Source organism: Desmodus rotundus, chromosome 9 (assembly GCF_022682495.2).
Source record: "Desmodus rotundus isolate HL8 chromosome 9, HLdesRot8A.1, whole genome shotgun sequence".
Classification (NCBI taxonomy): Eukaryota; Metazoa; Chordata; class Mammalia; order Chiroptera; family Phyllostomidae; genus Desmodus; species Desmodus rotundus.
In genome coordinates, this window is record NC_071395.1 from 75046010 (window position 1) to 75071941 (window position 25932).

At 43.2% G+C, this 25932-nt stretch overlaps 1 protein-coding gene across 3 annotated transcripts in view; it reads left to right on the forward strand.

Annotated features, from left to right (window-relative positions):
* Positions 1–23718, forward strand: part of TRPV1 (transient receptor potential cation channel subfamily V member 1) — a 39173-nt gene extending 15455 nt beyond the window's left edge. For all 3 annotated transcript variants that reach the window (XM_045199317.3, XM_053912023.2, XM_045199318.3), the window contains 7 exons: positions 422–492; positions 4883–5048; positions 5483–5549; positions 15418–15740; positions 16704–16831; positions 17347–17462; positions 22721–23718. In XM_045199317.3, the coding sequence (XP_045055252.2) occupies positions 422–492; positions 4883–5048; positions 5483–5549; positions 15418–15740; positions 16704–16831; positions 17347–17462; positions 22721–22893 (1044 nt within the window). In that variant the 3' untranslated portion in view covers positions 22894–23718. The remainder of the gene's footprint in view (positions 1–421; positions 493–4882; positions 5049–5482; positions 5550–15417; positions 15741–16703; positions 16832–17346; positions 17463–22720) is intronic.
* The last annotated feature ends 2214 nt before the right edge of the window (positions 23719–25932 follow it).

The following is a 25932-nucleotide window of genomic DNA, read 5'->3' on the forward strand; positions in this document are numbered from 1 at the left end:
GTGACTTTCCTTCCTGTCTTTACTTCCAGGGATAGTTGTCATTGCACTCTCTATCTTTAAAATCGCTCCTGACTGTCATGTAACATTGCCCCACTAGTCCTCCACTCCCTTCATGATCTCTGCTTTGACACGTTTCCCATGGTGCCATTCTGGGTGCTCGGCACTTACCATATTTTTCAGACTATAAGACGCACCGAACCATAGACACACCTAGGTTTTAGAGGAGGAAAGTAGGAAAAAAAAAAAACCCCTGCTCCACCGCCGCAGCCCCCCTAGAGAGCCAGGTAAGCTACATTCGGACTATAAGGCGCACCCCCATTTTCCTCCCAAATTTGGTGGGGAGAGTGCGTCTTACAGTCCGAAAAATATGGTAGTCACATCTAACCTTTCCAGGAATCTTACTTTGTCTGTTTACCTGCAGATTCAATATTTCCTGCAGAGGCGGCCATCACTGAAATCCTTGTTTGTGGACAGCTACAGTGAGATACTTTTGTAAGTGACCCTTCAGCTCTAGTGCTTCAGTAGCAGACAACCTCCTCTGGCCCAGTCCTGAGGATACCACAATCAGCTGTCGCTCATTCTCTCACAAACACTCAGCCCGGAACATAGTAGGACTGCGTACCATGTTGAGTCAATGATGAAAGGCACTGAGTAAATGTTTGGTGGGTGAATGAATACCCCGGGTCCACACTGTGCCAGGTATGAACCAGGTGCTGGGGAATGCTAGACCCATTCCGTGGGCTCTTGTGGTGTATAGTCTGAGTCAGATGTACCCTTGTTCATTTTTTCCCATCCTTTTGTCCATCTGTCTGGCATTTACCAAGTTGGCCCTGGAATCTCAAGATAAAGTAGACGTGGTTTCTGCCTTCATGGGATTTCCAATCTTTAGGGCAGAGTTTCTGAACCTTGGCACTATGGGCATTTTGGACTGGATGACTCTTTGCTGTAGGGGGCTGTCCTGTGCACTGTAGACCGTTCAGCAGTATTCCTGGCCTCTGCTCACTAGATGCTAGGAGCTCTCTCCCTGTCCCCCAGTCTTGACAATCATAAATGTCTCCAGATACTGCCAAATGTCCCCACTTGGTTGGGGGGCGGGGTACAAAATTGCCCCTGATTGAGAATTACTGCTTTAGGGGGAGACAGATTAACAAACCAGTTATAAAAACAATGTAGATGTCACAGGGAACCACTTTCCTTCATAAATAAGCCAGAGCCTTATGAGGTTCCCTCGAAGGGCCCAGGGTACAGAGGGGGCTTTCAGTTGGCAAAATGTCCTTCTCCTGGGATCTCAGCTCAAGGCCTCTACTGAGACCCCAGGTTTCCCTCACCTCTGGGCCTTCTCTCTTTATTCCTGGCAAGTGCAGGGAGTTGATTTCTCACCCTATTGCAGCTAGCTTGTCCCTAGGATGCAAAACCCCATCCTTTTACTATAATCTTGAGATACTTACACTTTAGTACCAAAGGACAAATTCAAGGGCAGGGTCTATAGGTTAGCGCAATGCTGATTTGGTTTACTAGGAGGAGCAATGCTCTCCTACATGACGGTATACCAATAAACTTGATTTTATTCCTAGAAAGGCCCATTGTGGACATATCAATCATTTTTAAAATTTAATTTCCCAAAGCTACTCATTCACATAGGTAGAAATTTAAAGAGTTCTAAAAAGCTGGTAGTCACTATCTGAATTCCTTGTTTCAACCTTCCCATTCCTGGCAATCCGACCTCCTCAGGAACAATGAGCTCCCATTCTTGTAGCTCTTTCTTCAACATTGTGCATCTGGTAGACGAGGATATAGCATCCTTACTCTGCCTTCCCCTCTTCTTTCCTTCCTCTAGCCATCCGTGTGGCTTGTAGTAATTTTTACTTTATTTAGTATTCAGTATTTATATTCTTATGTCTCTGCAAATATTATTTGCAGTGGAGCTTCCAAATATACTATAATATTTCTTTTCCTTCTGTTTCTCCTAACGTTAATAATTACCTTGTTTTCTTTGCGCCCATTGTTACTCCTTCTCACACACAACTTGAAGCCTCTCAGTACAATTTTCCTCAAAATCAGAGACATAAATTATATGGTCAGATTCCCCATATTTTTTGCCTGGAGTTCTGTCCACTCTTTCTAAATGGGCTGGTTGTCCTCTGAGCCAGCCACTTAGCTGTCATCCCGGGACTTCTCTTTGCTGCCAGCCTTAGGGTTCTCATTGTTTTTCTCCTGCTTTAGAGTTCCTGTCTCTTTCTTGTTTTTTGTTTGTTTGTTTGTTTTGTTTTGTTTTGTTTGACAACATCCTTCAGCATTTCCCCTGGTGAAAGAGATGGTGTGATGGTAGATAGCGTGGAGACGACAACTGTCACCATGCCTGAGTTTGAGTCACGTTGCTCCCATGTATACTTCCAAGGGGTCGTTCCTTCTTCACTAGCACCTTGGAGGTCCTTCTTGCTTCTCTGCCGAGTTGTATTTCTTGTTCTTTGCACCCTATGTCTTCCTGTTTCCTGACTTATCTCCATATTTTGGGGGAGGGCATCCTCAGCTGAAGAAATAAGCCATAGTGGGGATGTGGGAAGTATTAATAACATTTCTTTTAAATCTGGAACATCTGAATATATTTCTAATATACTTTCACATTTGACTGATAATTTGGATATACAATTCTTTTAAAAATTTGAACATACTTCCTCATTGTTTCCTTATTTCCAGTATTATAGATGACAAGTCCAAAGCCAGTCAGATTCTGGATCCTTTAAGACCTGTTGTGGTTTTTCTCTTTGTAAATCTGTATTTTCTTCTTTTTTTCCCTAGTGTTGCATCATGATTTAGATCTTTTTTTATCCAATGTTCTGGGCACTTAGTAGGCTCTTTCAATCTGGAAATTTATGTCCTTTATTTTTTGGGATATTTTTGTGAATTATTTCTTGACCTCTCTTCTGGAACTCCTATGGTATACATAGGCCTCCTGACCTAGTCCTGAACTAGTTCTTATATTTTCCCACTTGTGTTTTATCTCTTTATCTTTGGCTCCTCTTACTGGGAAGTTCAAATTAACTTTAATTTCCAACTCTTCTATTGGGTTTATTATTTCTGATATTATGTTTTTAATTTCCAAATGCTCTTTTAAAAAATCCTGTTTGTTCCTTATTTATAGCACTCTGTTCTCATTTCATGGATGCATTATCTTCTTTTGTCTCTCTAAGGCTATTTGCTTGTTTCATTCACTTATGTTAGAGGCTATCCTCAGGATCTCTGGAAATCTTTGCTGCCTGCTCTTGATTAAGAGTTAAGGACTAGAAAGCTGGTTGGAAGCTCTTAATGTGTAAATAGAGCTTATCAATTTTGATCACTCTAGGGTGGTCTAGATAACCCATTTATTGGAGAATATCCAATGTCAGCCTATTGCATCTTTTCAATCTTTGACCTGGAGGAAAGAAGTCTGGCTGCCGACTTTTGGAGAGCCGAGTGGAAAAGAGGGCTTTCTGTAAACTGTATTGTATAAAAATCATACAGTCTCCTGTTTTTGGTAAAATATCAACGCTTTTACTAGTAACTTGATGAATCTGGGTCTAAAAACCCCGTTTCATCCTCTTCAGAGACAAAACCTCCTCTCTTCCTTATTTTGAGTCCCTTGTCACCCCCCCTCCTGGGGTCCCTAAGCCTTTTGAGGCTCCTTGATTAAAAGAAGTGATTCTCAGTTCTTCCCGCTGTGACTCAGATTGGGCTTTCTGTGATCTTCTAAGTGAGCTCCCTTTGTCCACTGCTTCTCAGCTTCCAAAATTCCTACGTGGGGACTCATTTGCCACCCAAGGCAACCCTTTCCCTGTTTCAGTTGGCATCGGTTCTTACTTTGGCCAAGGTTCTGCCAGTGCCGAGGGTTTTCTTTCCAGCAGAACTTGAATTGATGAGCCTGTTTATTGATATCAGTTTTAATAGACTCAAATCAGCACAGTGGCAGCTTCTTGCTGGGCTCTCTCACACAAATGGGAGGCAAAGTGGTCACTGGTCACTGGTCTACAGTGTTAATTCAGCCGGGGGGACTCTCAGGAGGAGGTCGTGATGAGTAAGTAAGCCTGGGACTAATAAGTAAAAAAGGACCACTGGGCAGACCCTGTCATAGGATCCTCCAGATGTTCTCCACCCTGTCCAGGGCTCCGACTTGGGCAGCCCCCACTGGACTAAGGGGCTGAGGGACATTTTCCCTGCTCCTGAGTTTGAGGGTGTGACCACCAGACTCTACCTGTGGCTTCCCAGGAGTGCAGGCCTGTCTCTCCTCATGGGCCTAGGGACTTCCTAGGACCTCTGTTGGCTGTTTTTCTGGGAACTGGGCAGGAAGGTGGCTGGGGCTAAAGCAGTGTTTCTCAGCCATTTTTATTTTTGCCTTTTTATGTTATGTATTTATGCATTTGTTTATTTATTCCTCACCCGAGGACATGCTTATTGACTTGAGAGAGGGGAGGGGAGGGAGAAAGAGAGGGAGAGAAACATCGACATGAAAGAGAAACATCCATGTGAGAGAGAAACAGCCAACCAACTGAGCCACACTGGCCGGGGATATTATTGTCTTTTTAGATCATTTTTTCCAATTGCCCTTCCCATAAAATTGTAATACCACAAATATACTGTATAGCTATATATAGTATTTATATCTGTGCTTTATGTATAAAAAGCATAAGATTTCACATTCCCCCTACCCCAGACCAACATTTGCCCCCATGGGGGCAATATCACTCCCACCGAGAATCATGGGCTAAAGGGCGCAGGACAGCTAGCCCTCCCTCCCACCATGGCCTGTGGTGTGTTCCTCTGTGGAGAGGCCCAGGCAGTGGGGGTCTTCCTGTCTGTGGGGGCGCCAGGCCTCCTTAGACAGGGCTTCCTGTCACTCCACCCTCAGCTTTGTGCAGTCACTGTTCATGCTGGGGACTGTGGTGCTGTACTTCTGCCAGTGCAAGGAGTATGTGGCCTCCATGGTGTTCTCCTTGGCCATGGGCTGGACCAACATGCTGTACTATACCCGCGGCTTCCAGCAGATGGGCATCTATGCTGTCATGATCGAGAAGGTGGGTGCCAGGGCCCAAGTTCCTTCTCCACAGAGTCTGTTTTCCCTATGGGTATGTGGAACCCGGTCCCACAGGTTTCATCCATCCTCTCCATAGTGTCTGAGGAGATGTGGGTTTGGCTGAAGGCCCACTGTCCCAGCTAATTACCCCCCAAGTCAGGCAATCTGGCTTTGACCCAGGTTTGGGGGCTTCCCTAAAACTTGACCCACCCCTGTTAACTAGCCCCCCCGCCACCAGAACAAAGGCCATGGGGGGTGTGCTGTGGATGACACCCTCATGACACCTAAGCTACATGCCAACAAACCAAATCTCACTGCATGCTCTCTGATTCCACTTGGGCTCAGCATTAACCCCTCGGCTGACACAGTCCTGGTCCTTCCCCGGGTCCCGCCCAGGCATGGACTTGGTTCTGACAAGACTGCTCTCTCCTGCAGATGATCCTGAGAGACCTATGTCGCTTCATGTTTGTCTACCTTGTTTTCTTGTTCGGGTTTTCCACAGGTAAAGGCTTGGTCAGAGCTGGTGGGAGAAAGGACTCCTGCTCACCTCAGCTTCCTGAGGACTCTGCAGGGGCTGGGCGGGGCGGGCCCTGTGGGGTGTGTGTCTGCGCAAAGAACACATAGAAATGAGCGGGAGAACCTGGAAAGGCTATTTATAAAATGTGTTAACTAATTTTTGAGGTAGGAAGGGCTACTTGCCTGTAGGATGGCTGCATTATGGCTAAGTTTATTTTTTTAAAAAAACTTTTTGTTTTGAAATTATTTTAAACTTACAAAAAGTTGTAAGAATAGTACAAATAACCCTCTTCACTCTTTATCCAGATTCCCTGAATTTTACCACTTTTCAAATATCTTTTCCTCTCCCCGTTACGCACACACACACAGTATAATGATCAAAATCAGGAGATTAACATCGATACAGTGCTATTAGCCAATCCACTGAGCTTATTCAGATTTCACTAATTGTCCTCCCTAATAGCGTCTTTCACAGGCCTGAAGGCCCCAGCTCATGCATTGCAGTCAGTTGTCTGCCTCTTGAGTCTCCTTTCCATCTGCAGTACTTCCTCACACTTTCCTTGTCTTTTGTGACCTTAGCATTGTTAATGAGTACAGGCCAGTTTTTATAACATCTTTTGATTTAGGTCTGTCAAACGCTTCCACTGTCAGATTCAGGTATGTGTTTTTGGTCAGAATATCAAGAAGTGATGTGTGTCTTCCTCTGCATTATGTCAGGAGTCCCACCATGTCAGCTTGTCCCATTTCTGGTGATGTTAATGTCGATTATTTTGTTTTGGTGGGTCTGCCAGATTTTTCCACTACCAAGTTGTTATCTTTCCCTTTGTGATCAATAAGTAATTTGTGAGGAGGTGCTTTGAGGCTGTGTAAATACTCGGTTTCTCATCCAACTTTCAGCCAGTTGTGTTAGCAGCCACTGATTATTCACACCTGAGTCACCTAATCTCAGTGAGTGTCAGCTCCTGGTTTTCTAACTCCATCATTCCTTCTGCATTTATTTGCTGGCATTCTATTGCAAAGCAGAGCTTCCATTCACCCACATTGATTTATTTACTTAAATACAGCCTCTTAGATTCTTTTTTTTTAGTATTTTTTAATGGATTCTCACTTTTTAAGTGGGTTATAACTCCTTACTATCATCATCTATTTTGATGCTCAAATTGTCTGAGAAATTGTCATTGGGAGACCCATCCAGCTGGTTCCTGTGCACTTTTGACACTTCCACATAATTTTTTTCTTTTTTGTAGACCATAGGATCTGCATTATAACTACCAAACTCTGCCTTTTTAGCATTAGATAATATACTAACAAACGGTTGTTTCTGTGTTCCAATAAAACTTTACATAAGCAGGAAGTACATTGGGTTTGGCCTAGGGGCTGTAGTTTGCTGACCCCTGCTCTAATTGAAATGGCAGACAAAATCAGGTGATCGATTATAATATATTGTAATATATTAAGCTATATGATACAAGTTTTTACAAGTTTATACTAAGGCTCAAATTTGGGCATTTAGCTTGACCTAAGATATCAGAAATGGTTTCTTAAGGAGAGAGAACATGAGCAGAACTTTAAAAAATATTTTTTAAGAGTGAGGAAATAGGCAAAAGGAATAATTCCAGGGGTGGAAAATAGCATCAGCAAAGACATAAAACTGTGACACAGCGTGGTGAGTGTGAGGAGTAAATAAGCAGGAGTGGTGGTGGTGGAGGTGGTGGTAATGGCAGCTAACATGGAATGAGTGCTTACTATATGCCAGGAACTCTCCTAAGTATTTTATGTGTTCTAACTCATTTCATAGAAACAGAACTCAGTGTGGTTGGTTGATGCAACATAAGGCTGGAGATATGTGTATGCACCAGAGCTAGGACTTTATTCTACAGGTGGGTAAAACGAGAAATGAGAAGAGTAGAAAGGATGCCATTAGTAAGACTGATCAACTTGATTGGACATTGGGGTAAGGGCAGCGAGAGTTTGCAAGCTTCTGGCTCGGGCAACATTAATATAATATGGAGATACTGGAGGAGAGACAGGCTTAATGAGGAAAATGCTAAGTTTAGTTCTGCGTATATTGTGTTGGAGGTACTGGTGTTATCTGGAGCTCAAGGTCAAGTTCAGAAAGGTGTCTGTAGATGTAACCAGAAAATAAGGAATATATGAAATTAATTAGAATTGATTAAATTGGGTAAGAAAGAAGGCAAATCAAATAGGCCAATGGTTTAAAACCAAAGGGTTCTGAGAATCATTAATGTTTAAGAGAAGAGTGGATTTAAAAGGAGAAGTTGGAGAGGAAGGAGGAGATTAGAGAAAGTGGTATTGTGGAAGCCAAGAAAGAAAGTTTCCAGGGGGTGGGGGGTGTCTAGTCAGCAGGGCTCGGTGCCAGAGGGAACCAGTAAGTTGAGACCTGAAAGTGCCAATGTAGTTGAGAATTCAAGGTGGTGGGTAATTGTTTTACTCTTGAATCAGAGGGACTAGCTCATTTTGAATTTCAGAGACAAAAAAGCTAGTAGAAGCGAAGAAGCTAAAGATATAAGATACATAAATGTTGAAACAACACCCCGAGGCGGAATTCCAAACTTTTAAAAATCTATTCATTCAATACAGTACGTACAAGAAATCTTACTAAGAAATATTTTGTAGGCTTATTTTGAGTTGCTGTAAATTTTCTTAAAAATGTATTTCTTTATGTAATTTTTCAATAATAATATGTTTTGCAGTTATACTCTCGTTCCCCCTAATTGTTTAGCTATATCATTAAATTTTACTGAAGTTGTGGGCTTCAAGGACTCAACATATTTGTTAAAATATAATTTAAAAGCCGCAGTTGTAGGACAGTGAAACTTTGCCGATATTTTTCTGTGATTAGCAAATGGAATGCAAACTTCATAGACTTGAAACTATAAGATACCAAAAAATATCTAGAAGACAATGTCCATTCAGTTGAGTTCAATTCAATATAAGTCATTCATTAAATGCCATGATGCCATGTATTTTCCCCCCAGAGCTGGAAAATATTTTATTTTACTGTTTTATATTTAATTTAATATAATCAATTCATTTGTTTTCCACCTCCTTCCACCCCCTTCCCCTGACAATCCACACTGTTGTCTGTGTCTCTTGGTTTTCCTTTTTTGCTCAATCCCTCCACCTCCTCCCCCATCACCCACTACCTGACAGTTGTCAGACTGTTCTCTCCATATGAGTCTGCCACCATTTTGCTTGTTAGGTCATTTAGATTTCACATATAAGTGAAATCATATGATCTTTCTATGACTGGCTTGTTTCACTTAGCATGATATTCTCCAGGTCCATCCATGCTGTCATAAAGGGTAAATTTTCCTTCTTTTTTTGCTGAGTAATATTTCACTGTACAAATGCACCACAGCTTTTTTATCCACTCATCTACTGATAGACACTCGGGCTGCTTCCCAATCTTGGCTATTGTAAATAACACTGCAGTGAACACAGGGGTGCGTATATGTGCATTCCTTCAAAGTATTGCTTTGGGTTTCTTCAGATAAATTCCAAGAAGTGGAATCACTGGGTCATAAGGAAGTTCCATTTTTAATTTTTTGAGGTAATCCATACTGCTTTCCAGTAGCTGCCCCAGTCTGCATTCTCACCAACAGTGCACGAGGGTTCCCTTTTCTCCACATCCTTGCCAACATTCTGACTGGTGTGGTTTTAATTTGCATTTCTCTGATGATTATTGACCATCTGTATGTACTCTTTGGAGAAGTGTCTATTTAGGTCCTTTGCCCATTTTTCACTTGGATTTTGTGTTTGTTTGTTTTTTTCTTTGGTGTTGAGTTTTATAAGTTCTTTATAATTCTTGGGTATTAGCCCATTATCAGATGTATCATTGGCAAATACATTCTCCCATTCATTTGGTTGTCTTTTTATTTTGTTAATGGTTTTCTTTGCTGTGCAAAAACTTTTTAGTTTGATGTAGTCCCATTCTTTTTATTTTTTCTTTTGTTTCCCTTGCCTGAAGAGATATGTCAGAAAAAATATTGCTATAAGAAATGTCCAAGATTTTACTGTCTATGTTTTCTTCTAGGATTTTAATGGTTTTGATTCCAACACTTAAGTATTTAATAAATTTTGAGTTTTTTCTTGTGCATAGTGTAAGAAGATGGTCTAGTTTCATCTAGTTTTGCATGTATCTGTCCAATTTTCCCAACACCATTTATTGAATAGACTATCTTTATTCCATTGTATGTTTTTGCTTCCTTTGTCAAATATTAATTGACCATAAAGGTGTGGGTTTATTTCTGGGTTCTCTATTCTGTTCCATTGATCTATATGTCTGTTTTTATGCCAGCACCAGGTTGTTTTGATTACTGTGGCCTACTATAAGTGTTGATTACTATGGTATAGTTTGATCAGGTAATGTGATTCCTCCAACTTTGTTCTTTTTCTCAAGATCACTGTTGCTATTTGCAGTCTTTTGTGATTCCATGTAAAGTTTTGGATTATTTGTTCTTGTTCTGTGAAATGCACCATTGATATCTTTATAGAAATTGCATTGAATCTATAGATTGCTTTGGGTGGAATGGATATTTTAATGATGTTAATTCTTCCTATCCGTGAACACGGTATATGCTTCAACTTATTTGTATCTTCTTCAATTTCTTTCTTCAGTGTCCTATTTTCTGAGTACAGGTCTTTTATATCTTTGGTTAAATTTATCCCTAGGTATTTTTTGATTTTTGATGCAATTGTAAATGGATTGTTTTCTTAGTTTCTCTTTCTGATAGTTCATTATTGATGTATAAAAGTGCAGAAAATTTCTGGATATTTATTTTGTATCCTGCTACTTCACAGAATTCATTGATCAGTTTTAGTGGGTTTTTTTGGTAAAATCTTCAGTGTTCTCTATATACAGTATCATGTCATTTGCCAATAATTACAGTTTTACTTCTTCCTTTCCAATTTGGATTTGATTTCTTCTTGTCTGAGTGCTGTCGCTAGGACTTCCAGTACTATGTTGGATAACAGTGGTACAAGTGAACATCCCTGTCTTGTTCCTGACCTTAGGAAATGCTTGTAGTTTTTGCCCATTGAATATGATGTTGTCAGTGGGTTTGTCATATGTGGCCTTTATTATGTTGAGGTGTGTTCCCTCTATTCCTACTTTGCTGAAGAGTTCTTATCATAAATGGGTACTAGGTTTTTATCAGATGCTTTTTCTGAATCTATTGACACTGTCATGTGGTTTTTATCTTTCATTTAATGTGGTGTATCATGATAATTGATTTGCAGATATTGTACCAACCTTGTATCCCCAGAATAAGTTTCATTTGATCATGGTGTTTGATCTTTGTAATATATTGCTGGATCTAGTTTGCTAATGTTTTATTGAGGATTTTAACATCTATGTTCATCAGGGATATTGGCCTATAATTTTCTTTCCTTGTATGTCTTTATCTGGTTTTGGAATTAGAATAATGCTAGTCTCACAAAAAGAGTTTGGAAGTCTTCCCTTCTTTTAAATATTTTGGAGTAATTTTAAGAATAGGTGTTAGTTCTTTGAATGTTTGGTGAAATTCACCTGTGAAGCCATCCAGTCCTGGACTTTTGTTTGTTGGGAGTTTTTTATTGCTGTTTCAATTTTATTAGTTGTAATTGGTGTATTCATGTTTTCTGATTCTTCTTGATTCAGTTTTGAAAATTGTATGTTCCTAGGCATTTATCCATTTTGTTAAGATTCTCCAATTTGTTGTTTGCAATATTTTCTTACAATACTTTGTATTTCTTTGGTGTCAGTTGTTACTTCTCCCCTTTTGTTTCTGATTTTATTTATTGGGTCCTCTCTCTTTTTTTCTTGATGAGCCTGGTTAAAGGTGTGTCAATCTTGTTTATCTTTTCAAAGAAGCAGCTCTTGGTTTCATTGATCTTTTGTATTTTTTTAGACTCCATTTTATTTATTTTTGTTCTGATCTTCATTATTTCCTTTTTTCTACTCACTTTGGGTTTTGTTTTTGTTGATCTTTTTCAACTTCCTTTAAGTGTATTGTTATATTGTTTATTTGAGATTTTTCTTGTTTTTTTGAGATAGGCCTGTAATGATGTGAATTTCCCTTTTAGGACTGCTTTTGCTGTGTCCTGTTGATTTTGGGTTGTTATGTACCTATTTTCATTTTTTTCAAGGTATATTTTGATTTCTTCCTTGATCTCATTGTTAACCCATTCATTGTTTAGTAAAATTTTATTTATTTATTTTATCATTTAAAAAAATGCAACTTTTTGATTCATATTAAAATCCATTCAATCATAAAAAAATACTTCCTTTTCTTCCTCAAGAGTCTGGTATAATTAACATCCTCAGAGACAAAACAATCTGTTCACATTTCTTAGTCTGGAGGCTCTTCTTTCAGACCAGAAAGGGACAATTTTCAGTGTCCTCTGCTAGTACTCCAAACAGTCCCAAGCAGGAAGCAGGTCAGCAGCAGTCCTTCAGTGGTCTGGGGTGCGGGGAGAACGGCGCTGGCTGGGATGGGGTTGTGCTGGCTTCTAATGCTGGGTGGAGGCTGGAGGACCCTTGCTAATGCAACTCCTCAGGGCTTCTCACAGGAAAAGGCTTCTAGCAGTCCTCATAGTGTCACCAGATAGGCCCATTGCGGTTTTGCCTCGGGCTGACTGGTAGTGTGTAGGTTCTTGACTTTGAGCAGGCAAGATTTCACAATATGAGTTCAGGTGATTTTGAGAGTATGTTTATTAAAGCTGGGGATAATGGAACAAAGGAAGGGCTTAAGGTAGAGGAAATAACAGGAGGGTGACTAGGCAGGGCTGCTTTGGCTCTTAAGAAATGTTATAGGAAAGAAGTGGGCCAAGGCCAGCCTGTGTGGCCTCACCAAGAAGTAAAAGTCAAAGTGAAAGAAGTGGGCCAAAGTGGGGCTGCTTTTACCTCACTGAAAAGTCTAGAATAGAAGAAGCACCGAGAGTCTAGGGCCAGGAGTGTCCAACCTTTTGGCATCTCTGGGCCACACTGGAAGAAGAAGAAAGGGCCACATGTTAAATACATTGCGACATGTAATCACAACAAAATCTCATAATGTTTTAAGTAAATTTACAATTTTGTGTTGGGCCGCATTCATAGCCATCCTAAGCTGCAAGTGGCCTGAGGGCCACAGGTTGGACACCCCTGGTAGGCAGGGCTCTGCTTTGGCTCTCTGGAAACATTACAGGAAAAAAATGTGCCAGCTGAGCTGAGTGGACTCACTGCAAAGTCAGAGAAAATGGACCTTGGAGACAGATTCAGGGAGTTAGCCTGGGATGAACCTCCACTGCCCATTGCTCCTCTGGTTACACGTCTCATGGGGACGCTCAGACTGTAGGAGAGAACAGTAAAGATGCATGTCTGAGAGGGAAGAAAAATGTGGGTGTGCTCTAGAGAGAATCCGCCTAGTAACATGTTATTTAGCCTCCATGTCTTTGTGTGTTTTTCAGTTTTTTTCTTGTGATTGATTTCTAGTTTCATATTATTATGGCCAGAGAAGATGCTTGATATGATTTCAGTCTTCTTAAATTGATTGAGACTTCTTTTGTGTGCTAATATGTAGTCTATCCTAGAATGTTTCATTTGCCCTTGAAAAGAATGATATTCTGTTGCTTTGGGGCGAAATGCCCTGAAAATATAAATTAAATCCATCTGGTCTAATGTGTCATTTAAGGCCACCATTTCCTTGTTGATTTTCTGTCTGGAAGATCTATCTATTAATGTCAATGGGGTGTTAAAATCCCCTACTATGGCTGTAATACTGTCAGGCTCTCCCTTCATGTCCATCAACATTCGCTTTACATATTTAGGTGCTCCTATGTTGGGTGCATAAATGTTTACAAGGGTTATATCTTCTTGTTTGATTGTTCCCTTTATCATTACGTAATGTCCTTCTTTGTCTCTTACTATAAACTTCGTTTTAAAGTTTATTTTGTGGGATATAAATATCGCTACCTCAGCTTTTTTTTTCATTTTTATTTGCATGAAATATCTTTTTCCATCCCTTTACTTTTAGTCTGTGTGTATCTTTCATTCTGAGGTGGGTCTCTTGCAGATAGCCTATATATGGGGTTTGTTTTCTTATCCATTCAGCTACCCTATGTCTTTTGATGGGAGCATTTAAGCCATTTACATTTAAAATGATTATTGACAGGTACACATTATTGCCATTTTATTCTTTCAACCATGCTTCTCTGCCACCACCTTCTTCTCCTCTCCCTGCTTCCCCTTTCCTCCTCTTTCTCCTCTTCATCCTCCTCCTCCTCCTTGTTCACGCAGACCCTTTAACATTTGTAATACTGGTTTGGTGGTAAGGAATTCCTTTAGCTTTTTCTTGTCTGGGAAACTCTATTTGTCCTATAATTTAAAATGATAGTCTAGCTGGGTAAAGTAGTCTTGGTTGTAGGTCCTTATTTTTTAATTTATTTTTTATCACTTTGAATATTTCATGTCAGTCCCTTCTGTCCTGAAATGTTTCTGTTGAGAAGTCAAATGATATGATATTCTTATGGGAGCTCCCTTGTAGGTAACTATCTTTCTTTTTTGGCTTTTAAGATTCTCTTTGTCTTTAACCTTTGCCATTTTAATTATGATGTGTCTTGGTGTGGGCCTCTTTGCGTCCATCTTGTTTGGGACTCAGTGCTTCCTGGACGTGTGTGTGTTTTCCTTCACCAGGTTAGGGAAGTTTTTGGTCATTATTTCTTCAAATACGTTCTTGATCCCTTGCTGTCTCTCTTCTCCTTCTGATATTCCTATGATGTGGATGCTATTTTGCTTCATGTTGTCCCAAAGGTCTTTTGAATTATCCTTATTTTTTAAAATTATTTTTTCTTTTTGTTTCTCTGATTAGGTATTTTTTTCGACCTTGTCTTCTAAAATGCTGATTTGTAGTTTATCCAACCTGTTTATTCCTTCTAGTATATTCTTCATTTCAGATATTGTATTCTTAATTTCTGCTTAGTCCTTTATGATGGTTTCTATGTCCTTTTCTATGCTGTTACACATCTTTATAACTATTACTTCGAACTTGTATCTGATAGATTGCTTGTCTCCTTTTTGTTGAGCTTTTTTCCTGGAGATTTCTCTGGTTCTTTCACTTGGGGCCTGTTTCTTTGTCTCCACATTTGGGCTGCCTCTTTGTGTTTGTTTCTATGCATTAGGCAGATCAGCTGAAGTTCTGATTCCCAGTCTTCGTGGAGTAGAATCTTTGTCTGGGACACATGGGCAGCTTTAACCAGGAGCTTGGACTGACAGGAATTGGTGTGGGCTGTGGACCCTGATCTGAAGGACCTGTTTATCAGTAGCCACAGGCAGGGATTAAGCCAAGTGTGTTAGATAGTGGTTATGCAGTAACCTTGGGGCACAGCTGGTACAGAAGCTCTCAGGCTCTGGACTCCATTTCTCACAGAAGAGTGCAGAATGAAGCAAGAGGCCATTCTGCTCTGAGCTGCTTAGCCTCCTTGGTTCTGGCATGGCAGGCTCTGGGCCACCTGCTAAGAGGCACAGGCAGACAGGGTGTGACTGACTGGGAAAGTAGGTGTGGAGCCAGGGCTGACATGTAAGTTTAGGCAGATTGTGCACTGCACAAAGCTGACTATATTTACATTGTACATATAGGTTTGTATATGTATTTTAACAGTTCTTCAGAGCAGCTGATGAAGTTCTTATCTAACAAAATGGTATATTATGACAATATCTGATAGTTTTGGAGAAGAAGGTACCTTTACACAAAAGTGCTACATAGCCAAATAGTGTTTCTAATGCAGACCCATCCTGGGGTAGTGGGTTAGTATGTCAGGGGACCTGGGGTCTTGACTTCCATTCAGCTGCACCGTTCCCTCCCCATGTCTTATAGCGGTGGTGACACTGATTGAGGATGGAAAGAATGACTCTGTGTCGACTGAAACCACACCACACAGGTGGCGGGGGCCTTGCTATCGGTCTCCTGACAGCTCCTACAACAGCCTGTACTCCACGTGTCTGGAGCTGTTCAAGTTCACCATTGGGATGGGTGACTTGGAGTTCACTGAGAACTATGACTTCAAGGCTGTCTTCATCATCCTGTTGCTGGCCTATGTGATTCTCACCTACATCCTCCTGCTCAACATGCTCATCGCCCTAATGGGTGAGACTGTCAACAAGATCGCACAGGAGAGCAAGAACATCTGGAAGCTGCAGGTGGGTTGGTTGGTGGGGTGTGTGCAGCAGGAGGGTATCAGCTACTCTGTCTGCTGCTTAATTAACACAGCTGGGCATCCTGGCCCCTGCAGGGTTTGAGGAGGGGGAAGAAAGCTCAGTCAGGTCTCGGGGATCAAGCAATAACATTTCTCTCAGTCAACTTCCTTCTGACTCTTCCCGCAGGGTTTCCATGTCCAGTGTCATTGGTATGTGTTCATAAACACAGTGTTCACTGTGGTCTGGGTGGCTCCCGAGGGAAGGGGATGGAGGACTCAGCCCCATCCATGCGGTTCGCATTTCAGGGCAACCCGGTCTAGGCTGGGTACCAGAGATCAGACTCTGTGAGAGCAGCTAATATGGGGCAGGCCCTGACAGCTACTTTTTCGAGACCCTTGGTCCACATTTTCCTTCCGCACCAATAATTAAAGTACCATTCTTATTAAGCAGAACTGACTCTGTTCCAGGTACTTACTTACATGCTCTCATTTAATCCTCACAAGGATGTTATGAGTTGGGTACTATCATTATCCCCATTTTTTGGACAAAGGCACTGAGGCACAGAGACATTAGGCATTTGTATCCATGGTAACCAGTAAGTAGCCCAGCTAGGAGTCAGCCCAGGCAGTCTCATACCTGAGGCTCTGCTTTTAACCACTACTAAGTTGCCCTTTCATGAGCTCCCCAGGGAAGGGTCTGGGGCTAGTGCACTCCATACCACTCATGGGGCTCACCACTCACTGGCAGAGCTCGGGCAGTCTGGGGCCAGGTGGGCTGAGCTCCTCCTGTGCAGTGACGACCACAAGGCTTTGAAGACCAGCTGGTGTCGCAGGCAGTGCAGGTGCTGCTCTGAGTGGCTGGGCCTGGGAGAAACCCTAGGGAGGTTGACCATGTCAGCTATCACCGGCAGCCAGTGTGATCCCTGAATGAGTCTCCTGTCCCTCTGCCCTTTGTGTCTTCCTTCAGAGAGCCATCACCATCCTGGACACGGAGAAAAGCTTCCTAAAGTGCATGAGGAAGGCCTTCCGCTCAGGCAAGCTGTTGCAGGTGGGGTACACACCTGATGGCAAGGATGACTACAGGTGGTGTTTCAGGTAATGCTCAAGCAGGAATCAAAGTCTGGGGAGCTCAGATCAACTGTGGATAATGGGGACCCACCCAGAGCCAGCTGTGGGTATAGAGGCCTGCCTCAGGGCTCACCTATAGGGATTCATCTAGAGCCAGGTATGGGTACAGGGGGCATTCCAGGGCTTAGTGTGGGTATGGGGGACCCACCTACAGCCAGCTGTGGGTACAGAGCCTGCCTCAGGGCCTCTTGGGGCCAGCCATGGACATAGGGGACTCTCCCCAATGCCAGCTGTAGTTACAATGCTCAGCTGTGACCATAGCAGGCCCACCTTAGATCTCAGCTGGTGAGACCCAGACATTAAATGCTAGAAAATGAGGTGTCCAGAAGGAGTCACCTGGTAATCAGGGTCAGAACCAAGTCTTCCCATCCTGATCTATGGGCTTCTCGGGTTTGGACTGTGGGGCCAACCCCTTGACCTGGGAAGCTGGGCATGGCTCTTAGGCTACCTGCTTCCTGTCCCCCTGTCTCCTTGCCCTGCAGGGTGGATGAGGTGAACTGGACCACCTGGAACACCAACGTGGGCATCATCAACGAAGACCCAGGCAATTGTGAAGGCATCAAGCGCACCCTGAGCTTCTCCCTGCGGTCAAGCAGAGGTGAGGTGTAAGGGGAGGGCTGCTGCAGCATGCTGGCCAGGTGAAACCTTGGCTGTCCCCACTTTTTGTAGGCCTTCCTCACCCCATGGCCTGGGCGCTGGAATGGCCCCAAGAGTCATCCTCCCTCATACACTCATCATGGGCACTTCTTTGTGCTCTCATGCACACCTGCACAGCTGCTGCTCCACATTGCCCATGCATGTGACTCTGCTGGCACCCCTGGCCCAGGCACCTGTTCAGTGCCCTAGAGGAAGCAGGTCAGCCCACATCCAGCCACCTGGACTGCTGACCTCATTGTGGACTGTCCTGTCTCCTCTGCCCCATGCCTCATACCCATGGGCACTCAGCTCTGTGAGGCTATGGACACACACAGGGCCACATGCACACTCATGTGTGGCAGGCACAGGAGGGAAGGACAGGAAGAGTGAAGGGTACACCTTGAGCAGAAAAGCCCTGCAGAAAATCACTACCAGAAAAAAGTCCTTTAACAGTTAATGGTAAACATTTAACAGTAGACATTAAATTAAAGGTCTGATTGACGATATTTACTTAAAAAGGAAGCTAACTTACTTTATATTGGATACATTTTTAGTTATAATCACAACCCCTCCCTAATTCTTTGCTTTTAGTTTTTTAAAAATTGTGGGATATATATCATATATCATAAAATTGTGGGATATCCACATATCATAACACCCCACCTTCCTCCCTGGAAACCTCTATTCTACTTTCTGTCTCAATGAATTTGCCTATTCTAAGTACTTCATATAAGTGGAATTATTCAATACATGTCTTTCTGTGCCTGGCTGACTAATACTCCATTGTATGTACATGGTATAGTGTATTATATTTATCCATTCATCTGTTGGTTGACATTAGGATTGTTCCCACCTTTTGGCTATTGTGAATAATGCTGTGAATATTGGTATGTAAGTTTTGTTTGAATCTCTGCAGTAAATTATTTTGGGTAGGGGTGGAATTGCTGGATTGTATGATAATCCTGTGTTTACCTTTTTTTAGGAACTGCCAAACTATTTTCCAAAACAGCTACATCATTGTACATTTCCACCAGCAATGCATGGGGATTCCATATCCTCACTAACATTTCTTATTTTCTTTTTTAAATTATAGTCATCCTAATAGATGTGAAATAGTATCTCATTGCAGTTTTGATGTGCATTTCCCTGATGACTAATGAATTTGAACATCTTTTCATATTCTAATTTTCTGCTTATAGATATTTTTTTGAGAAATACCTATTCAAGCCCTTTGCCCATTTTAAAATTTGTTTTGTTGTTGTTGAGTTATAGAAATTCTTTACCTATTCAAGATATTAATACTTTATCAGATATGTGATTTGCAAATATTTTTTCCTTCTGTGAGTTGTCTTTCTACTCTCTCAATGGAGTCCTTTGATATATGAAAGTTTTAAATTTTTTAAAAAAGATTTTTATTTTTAGAGAGAGAGGATGGAAGGTAGAAAGAGAGGGAGAGAAACATCAATATGTGGTCACTTCCTGTGTGCCCCCTGCTGGGAACTGGCCTGAAACTCAGGCACACGCCCTGACTGGGAATTGAACCGGTGACCCCTTGGCTCACAAGCTGGTGCTCAATCCACTGAGTTATACCAGCCAGGGCCCTAAAGTTTTAAATGTTGACAAAACCCAACTTATCTATCCTTTTCTTTTGTTACCTGTTATTTTGATGTCGTGTCCAAGAAACAATTGCCAAACCCAATGCCATAGGGACTTAGTTCTTGTTTATATCAATTAACCTTGTAAAATTGGTTTCATTGTATGTTATTTTACTTCAAGTCACAGAACCTATTGACAATCATGTTAAGCGAGGATTTACTGTATAGATTAGTTTTCTATCAGATGTGGTTTACCTGAAAACGTCAAGTTCATCTTTATGTTTGAAGGATATTTTCACTGGATATAGAATTCTGGGTTAACAGATTTTTTTCTTTTTAAAATTAGAACACTTTAACTATGTTTCTCTTCTGTCTTCTGGCCTCCATTGTTTCTGATTATTTGCAATGTTAGTCTCCTATCTGTAATGTGTCTTTTTTTCCTCTGGCTGTTTTTAAAATATTCTTTTCATTTTTGTTTTTCAGCAGTTTGACTAAGATGTACTTAGGTATGGTTCTCTTTGGTCTTATTTTTCTTGGGGTTTGCTGAGATTCTTGGATCTGTACATCAACATGTTTCATCATAATGGGGAAGTAACTATATGTATTTTGCTTTATTCTTCTTTATTCTTGTTATCTTCTCCTTTTGGGACTCTAATTACATGTATGTTAGATCTTTGATATTGTCCCATAGGTGTTTCAGGTTTTGTTAATTTTTTCTCAAAATTTTTTTCTGTTTCTCAAACATGATGATGTCTACTGATCTGTCTTCATGTTCACTGACCCTTTCCTCAGCCATCTTCAAACTGCTGCTAAGCCCATTCAGTGACTATTGCATTCCAAATATTGTGCTATTTGGTTTTAGGATTCCTATTTGGTTCTTTTTTAATAATTTCCATTTGTCTCCTGAGATTCCTTAGCTGTTCCCTCATTAAAACCAGATTTTCCTTTGGTTCTTTCAACATATTTATACAGAGTAGGGAAAAAGTAGGTTTACTGTTGTGAGTATGTGAAACAGAGTTTATTCTTGTATTATTAATTATTGTATTATTCCCCCCATGAACAACTGTAAACCTACTCTTGCTCCACATAGTCACAGCTCCTTTAAATTCTCAGTCTGGTAAATTCAACGGCTGGGCCATCTGGAAGTCAGTTTCTATTGATTGCTTTTTTGCCCCGACTGTGAGTCACACTTCCCTGTTTCTTTGCATATCTAGTAACTTTCAATTGTATACTGGTTATTGTGAATAATATGCTGTAAAGACTCATGGTTGGATTTTTGTTCTAGTTGGTAGTTCAGTTACTGATAAATCACTTTGAATTTGCTTAGGGTTAGTTTTAAGCTTTATTATGGTAGATCTGTGGACACTCCAAGGTATTTGCTAATCCCATAAAACTTGTGGGACTCAGCCTCCAAACTTTCCAGTGAGGAGCTTATCAGGGCTTGGTTTTAGGCTGTGTTGGGTGAGTCTTGAGTAGTGCTTACTCTAGGTTATGTAGAGTACGTGGGGGCATTTCTGGTATTTTAGCTTAATGTAAAGAACGGGTGTTAAGGAGGTCTCTCCACTCTGGCCGGCTTGCACCTCTAATATCCCTTAGTACTGCTCAGCTTCTAGCATCTCTGTCCCACTTGCAACCTCACGGCAGCACTCTTTGTTGGGACCAATGCTGTCTCACCCTGTGCAACACAGCCCTGCTCTCAGCCAGGGACTTATGGACCTCCATGTCCAAGTTCCCTTCCTCCTCTTCTCCTGTGCCCTGTCCCACAGATGCTAGCTGCTTCAGCTCAGAGGCACTGCCACACTCTGCTGGGCCCACTGCACCATAGTCAGAGAACTTGTCCCTAAACAAAACCTCAGGGCAATCATGGGGCTCACCTTGTGAATTCATTTCTCTCAGCAATTGCAGGGTTTCACCACTTGTTGTCCTATGACTGAAAACATAAGGCATATATTTGCTGCAGGTATTTTGTCCAGTTTTTTGGTTGTTTACAGCAGGATCGCTGGCCCAGTAATAGATACTCCATTAGAGCTAGGAGTGGAAATTTATTTTTATCAAGAGACTTACTTTTGGAAAATTGCTCAAGGGCTTCATCAGTTTTCCCAAGGGCCTTCTGCCATCCTGTAATTTCTCCACGAGTCTCATTGGGAGCACTCCCTGTATCATTCCGTAATACCTATTCATGACCTCTTCTTCAGTTGTTAACTGGTCTATTTGTCATAGAGGCATTTGAAGATGGCTTTGCATGCGATTTGAGCACTTTTCCAACATCACTTTTATTGATTTCATGAAATCTGACACGTTTTACAAGATTTGCTGTTTCACTTTGCAGTTGATTTGCATTGTTAGCATCACACTGTTGGCTGCTGACGCGCTGCCCATTCACTGTGATATTAACAAAGACGTTGGCCTGGTGGCAGGGATGCGCGCGTTCATGTTAACTGGGGTGGCGGAAGGGAGTGGTGAGAGGTTCCCTGATTTCATACTTTACTTACCTAGCAAGTATTTCCTGAGGGTTTTGCTTTCCTATACAACTTTGTAACAGTGACACTCCAGTATGAATAGCCAGATAGTCCAGATAACCCGTGGTGCCTGTGATTGTGAAGGGGGGAGGGAATGCAGGAGAGAAAGACCAGGGGAGAAAAGTGGTCAGTAACTGAGCTAGGGAGAGCACATGAGGGGGTCTTGGCCTCAGAACTGTGGGGAGTGGACACTGGAAAACCCATACCTGATTTGAGGGTGCTGGAGCTGGGCCAAGCAGTCCCTGTGGCTGGGTCTCCCTACCACCCAGTCAGCCAGAAGATGGTGCCCTCCTGCTTCTATCCCTGGGTTCCCTGAGCGATCATCTTTCAGCACTTGATACTTAGATTGAGACTGGGGTTGGGGGACAGGCCAGTGATAGCCTGTGGGCCTGTGGGAAACACCAGGACCCAAAGTATTAAGCTGGAGTAGCCACAGTGGGCCCAGCTCCCAACATTCCTGATACCTTTGAGATGTGGCCACTGTTGGATACCAGTGGAAGGGCCTGAGCTGTGGCCTGGGGGTAGGAGGTGTGGCCAACCAGAGGGCTTGGCTGACCAGGGCTCTAGCTAACAGAAGGAAAGCACACACAGCTTTCCTATCACTTCCTGCTTGTTATTCTTCTGAGCTGGCTGGGGCTGGAACTATAGGCCACACGTGAGGTCGCCGTCTGAGACCCAGTGTCACCATGATTCCCTTGGCGTTGTTCCGAATCTGCTGTGCCCAGGTAGGGTCTGAACCCCAAATCCTGATTCTTTGGCTGGTGTTCATCACCTTACATGTGACCTCGGTGTGGAGCAGGTCAGGGGGCAGGCCCGCACTCTGTCCCATGTGGGCAGGGAGGAAATGGAGGGGAGAGGCAAGCCATGGGCTCTCATGGAGCCATAAGCAAGCCAGGGTGGGCGCGGAGGAAGGGAATGTGAGGAGCTGCCAGAGAGGATGAGGGTCCTTGTGCAGCTGAGGGAAGAGGAAACGACACTGATCCGGGTGCCTCAGGAAGCACCTACATGCCTGGGCCCCCTTTTATCTTCAGATTGGTAAGACCAACTGACACATATTTATTATTGTTTTGCTGCACCCAAGGTAGTAATGATGTTTTACTCTTTAGTCGCAGGGAGAAACTGGAAGAACTTTGCCCTGGTTCCACTTTTAAGAGATGCAAGCACTCGAGAAAGGCAGCCTGCTCAGCCTGAGGAGGTTCATCTGAAACACTTCTCAGGGTCCCTCAAGCCAGAAGACGCTGAGGTCTTCAAGGACTCTGCTGCTTTAGGGGAAAAGTGAGGGACCCCCACAGGGCACTTTCCACACTGTGGGCCTTAGGCTAGCACACTGGCTGGGGGCTGTGTGGGGAACACCTGTGCTCTCCCAGCAGCCTGGCCCGATCTGCACCTGCCCAGACTCACGGTAAGGAGCAGTGCTGAGGGCATGGGAAGTGATAGTCATCCAACCTCACTGTCCCCAGGCGCATCTCCTAACAGGAAAGGATCTTGCTTTCAAGGTTTCACTGACTTTATTAAACATCACAAATGATAAATTTCTTGGACATATATGATGCTCCTCTTTATTTTATTTTATTTTATTTTATTTTATTTTATTTTATTTTATTTTATTTTATTTTACATTACTGGGAGGAAAAGTGAATGAAGTCCAGGAAAACACCTTTTAGAACAAAGTGCTTCCTTTGATGTCAAATGCCGAGAGGCCACTCTGTATTGTGCTTACTCTGTGCCCTGTCCTGAGCGGTCCGGGGGTGATGTCGTTTACTCCTCACAGAAGACGGGGAGGCTGGCCCCATTCCCAGCTCTGCCAGAATCAGTTTTTCCCACAGTGACTTCATCCTTCCATGACCCATCACAGTTCCCAAAATATTAGCTGTTTAAATGAAAGTAAAGAACCCCACCCCAAAGGTGTGGTGGGGTTTTTTAATGATCTTCCGTTTGTAGCGATCACTGTCCTGCCCCCTGGGGTGGCACATACTTCCACCTCCACCCGTCCTGTCGTCATCAAATAAACAAACATGTATGTGTATGTATCATATCAAGTGTGAACTTCATGCCGCTCATTGGGCTGGCACAGCTAATCAGCTCTGTGCAGTCTGTGTGTGCGTGCACGTGTGTGTGTTCTCTGTGTGTGTGTGTACCACCCCTTAGGGTTAGGGGCCTTGGTCACCTTTTCCTTGTTACCCACAGGCAAGGCACACCTTCATGCACACACTTACCATATGTAGCAAACTATGGGCCGTGGGCCAAATCCGGCCTGCCACCTGTTTGTATAAACAAACTTTTACTGGGACACAGCATGGCCACTCATTTCTGAACTGTGTATGACTGCCTTCATGCTACAGGGCAGATTTGAGTAGCTGCAACAGAGACCAAATAGTCTGCAAAGCCTAAAATATTTATTTTCTGGCCCTTTGCATGAAAGTTTGCTGACTTCTGCTTTATTATAGAGAACTCAACAAACAGTGCTCCAGAAGAGCTGTCCCAGACGTCAGTGGGGTGTGTTAATGTCTGTGGAGTGAGGAATGAGCTGCCCCGTCATGGAATTGTTGGATGTGGGTTCATGGAAAGAGGGCTGACATTAGCTGAGGCTGGGGCTTCAGCCCCACCCACCGTGAGAGGGGTATAGGGAGGAAACACTGGGACACCCTCCTCCACGGCCTCATATCTGCCTCCACACGCAGGGCCTCACTGAGGAGCATGAGGGCTGGCTGACAAGGGGTGAAGTGAGCCATGGCCGGCCATGGCAAATGGGCATAGAGGAGGAACTTTGACAGCCAGAATGCATTGAGTGTTTATACCAAGTGCTTGATGGGCATTACCCTTCAAGGCTCCTAACAGCCTGTGGAGAGCTATCATTAGCTCCATTTTATAGAAGAGAAAAATGAAGCCAGGACAGTTAGCAAGGTTACACGGCCTGTAAACAGCATTGCCTGGGCCTGAGCCCAGGCAGCCTGACTCTAGAGCCCGAACTGAACCGCAGGGCTGGGCTGCCTGGCAGAGCAGGGGCTGGGTAAGCCATCCCATCCCTGGGTCAGAGGGAGACACGTGGGCTTCCTGTTGTAGGCCTGGGACCCCTTGCTTTACCGGCAGGCCTTCCCCAGAAAATGTCGTGTCGATGGGAGATAGCTACGAGTTTCTGCAAACTGAATCAACTTCCGAACTGACTTAGAGCTGGAAGGACTCTTGTGGGTGTTCTGTGAAATGAAGGGTCACAACCTTTAGTGTGAACCTGGGCTGTTTAAGGGGGACACGCCTGCAACTAGCTGGGCTTATTTATGTATTTAATCTATTGCTGTCTCTTTTAAAAGTTTTAATTTAATTAAAAATGTTTTTCAATTACACTTGACATTAATATTATTTTGTGTTAGTTTCAGGTGTGCGGCATAGTGGTTAAACAGCTGTACACTTTACAAAGTGTCCCCCCCAATATTCCTAGTACCCACGTGGCACCACATATGTACTTATTACAACATTACTGACTATATTCCCTGTGCTGCACTTTACATCCCCGTGACTGTTCTGTAACTGCTAATCATACTCCTCAGTCCCTTCACCTTTCTCGCCCAGTCCTCCAGCCGCCCTCCCCGCTGGCAACCACCAGTCTGTTCATTGTATCAATGAGTCTGTTTTTGTTTTGTTTGTTCCTGTTGCTGTCTCTTCATCTCTCTGTCCCCATGTGCCTCCTTCCATCACCTGGAGGCAGGATGAGCCACAACCCAGAATCCCCGATAGGGAGGCTGCTCAGCTCTCCCTGCCCAAGTACAGCTGTGGCTGCCAGGATGCGGCAGCCCTCTCCTGACCACCGCTGAGTGGGCCCAAGACTGTTGATGAGCTCTGCCTAGTCCCTTCTTCCTCACAGCACCAAGTGGGGTGTTACTAGAGTGGGTCAAGGGGTCGGCCCCTCCCTGGCTGCACCCACCCCACAGAGACCTCTTCCCTCATTTCTCTCTCTTGGGTGAATCTTGTGGACCTGCCTGGGCCCTGAGGTCTGCAAGGCTTGGAAGGTGCGGAGAGGAGGGAGAAGGGGCATCTGGTGTGTCATCTGCTGTGGGGCATTTTACATTCCACAGCAGACAGACGTGGTGCAGACAGACACTGCTGGCTGAGGCTTCTGCTTTGATCTCAGCCCGGAGAGTTGGGGGCATATAGGGGAGATACTGGCCAAGACTAGGAGCTTTGGGGAGCGGGACTGGGTCAGGAATATGCAGAGGCTGCCTTTTCTCCCCCGCAGCCTGTATCCCACCCTGGGCCACTGGCCCTGTGCTTTTTGTTGTTTTGTTCCACAAGCACAGCCAGTTTGAAAGGTCCCTCCTGGGAC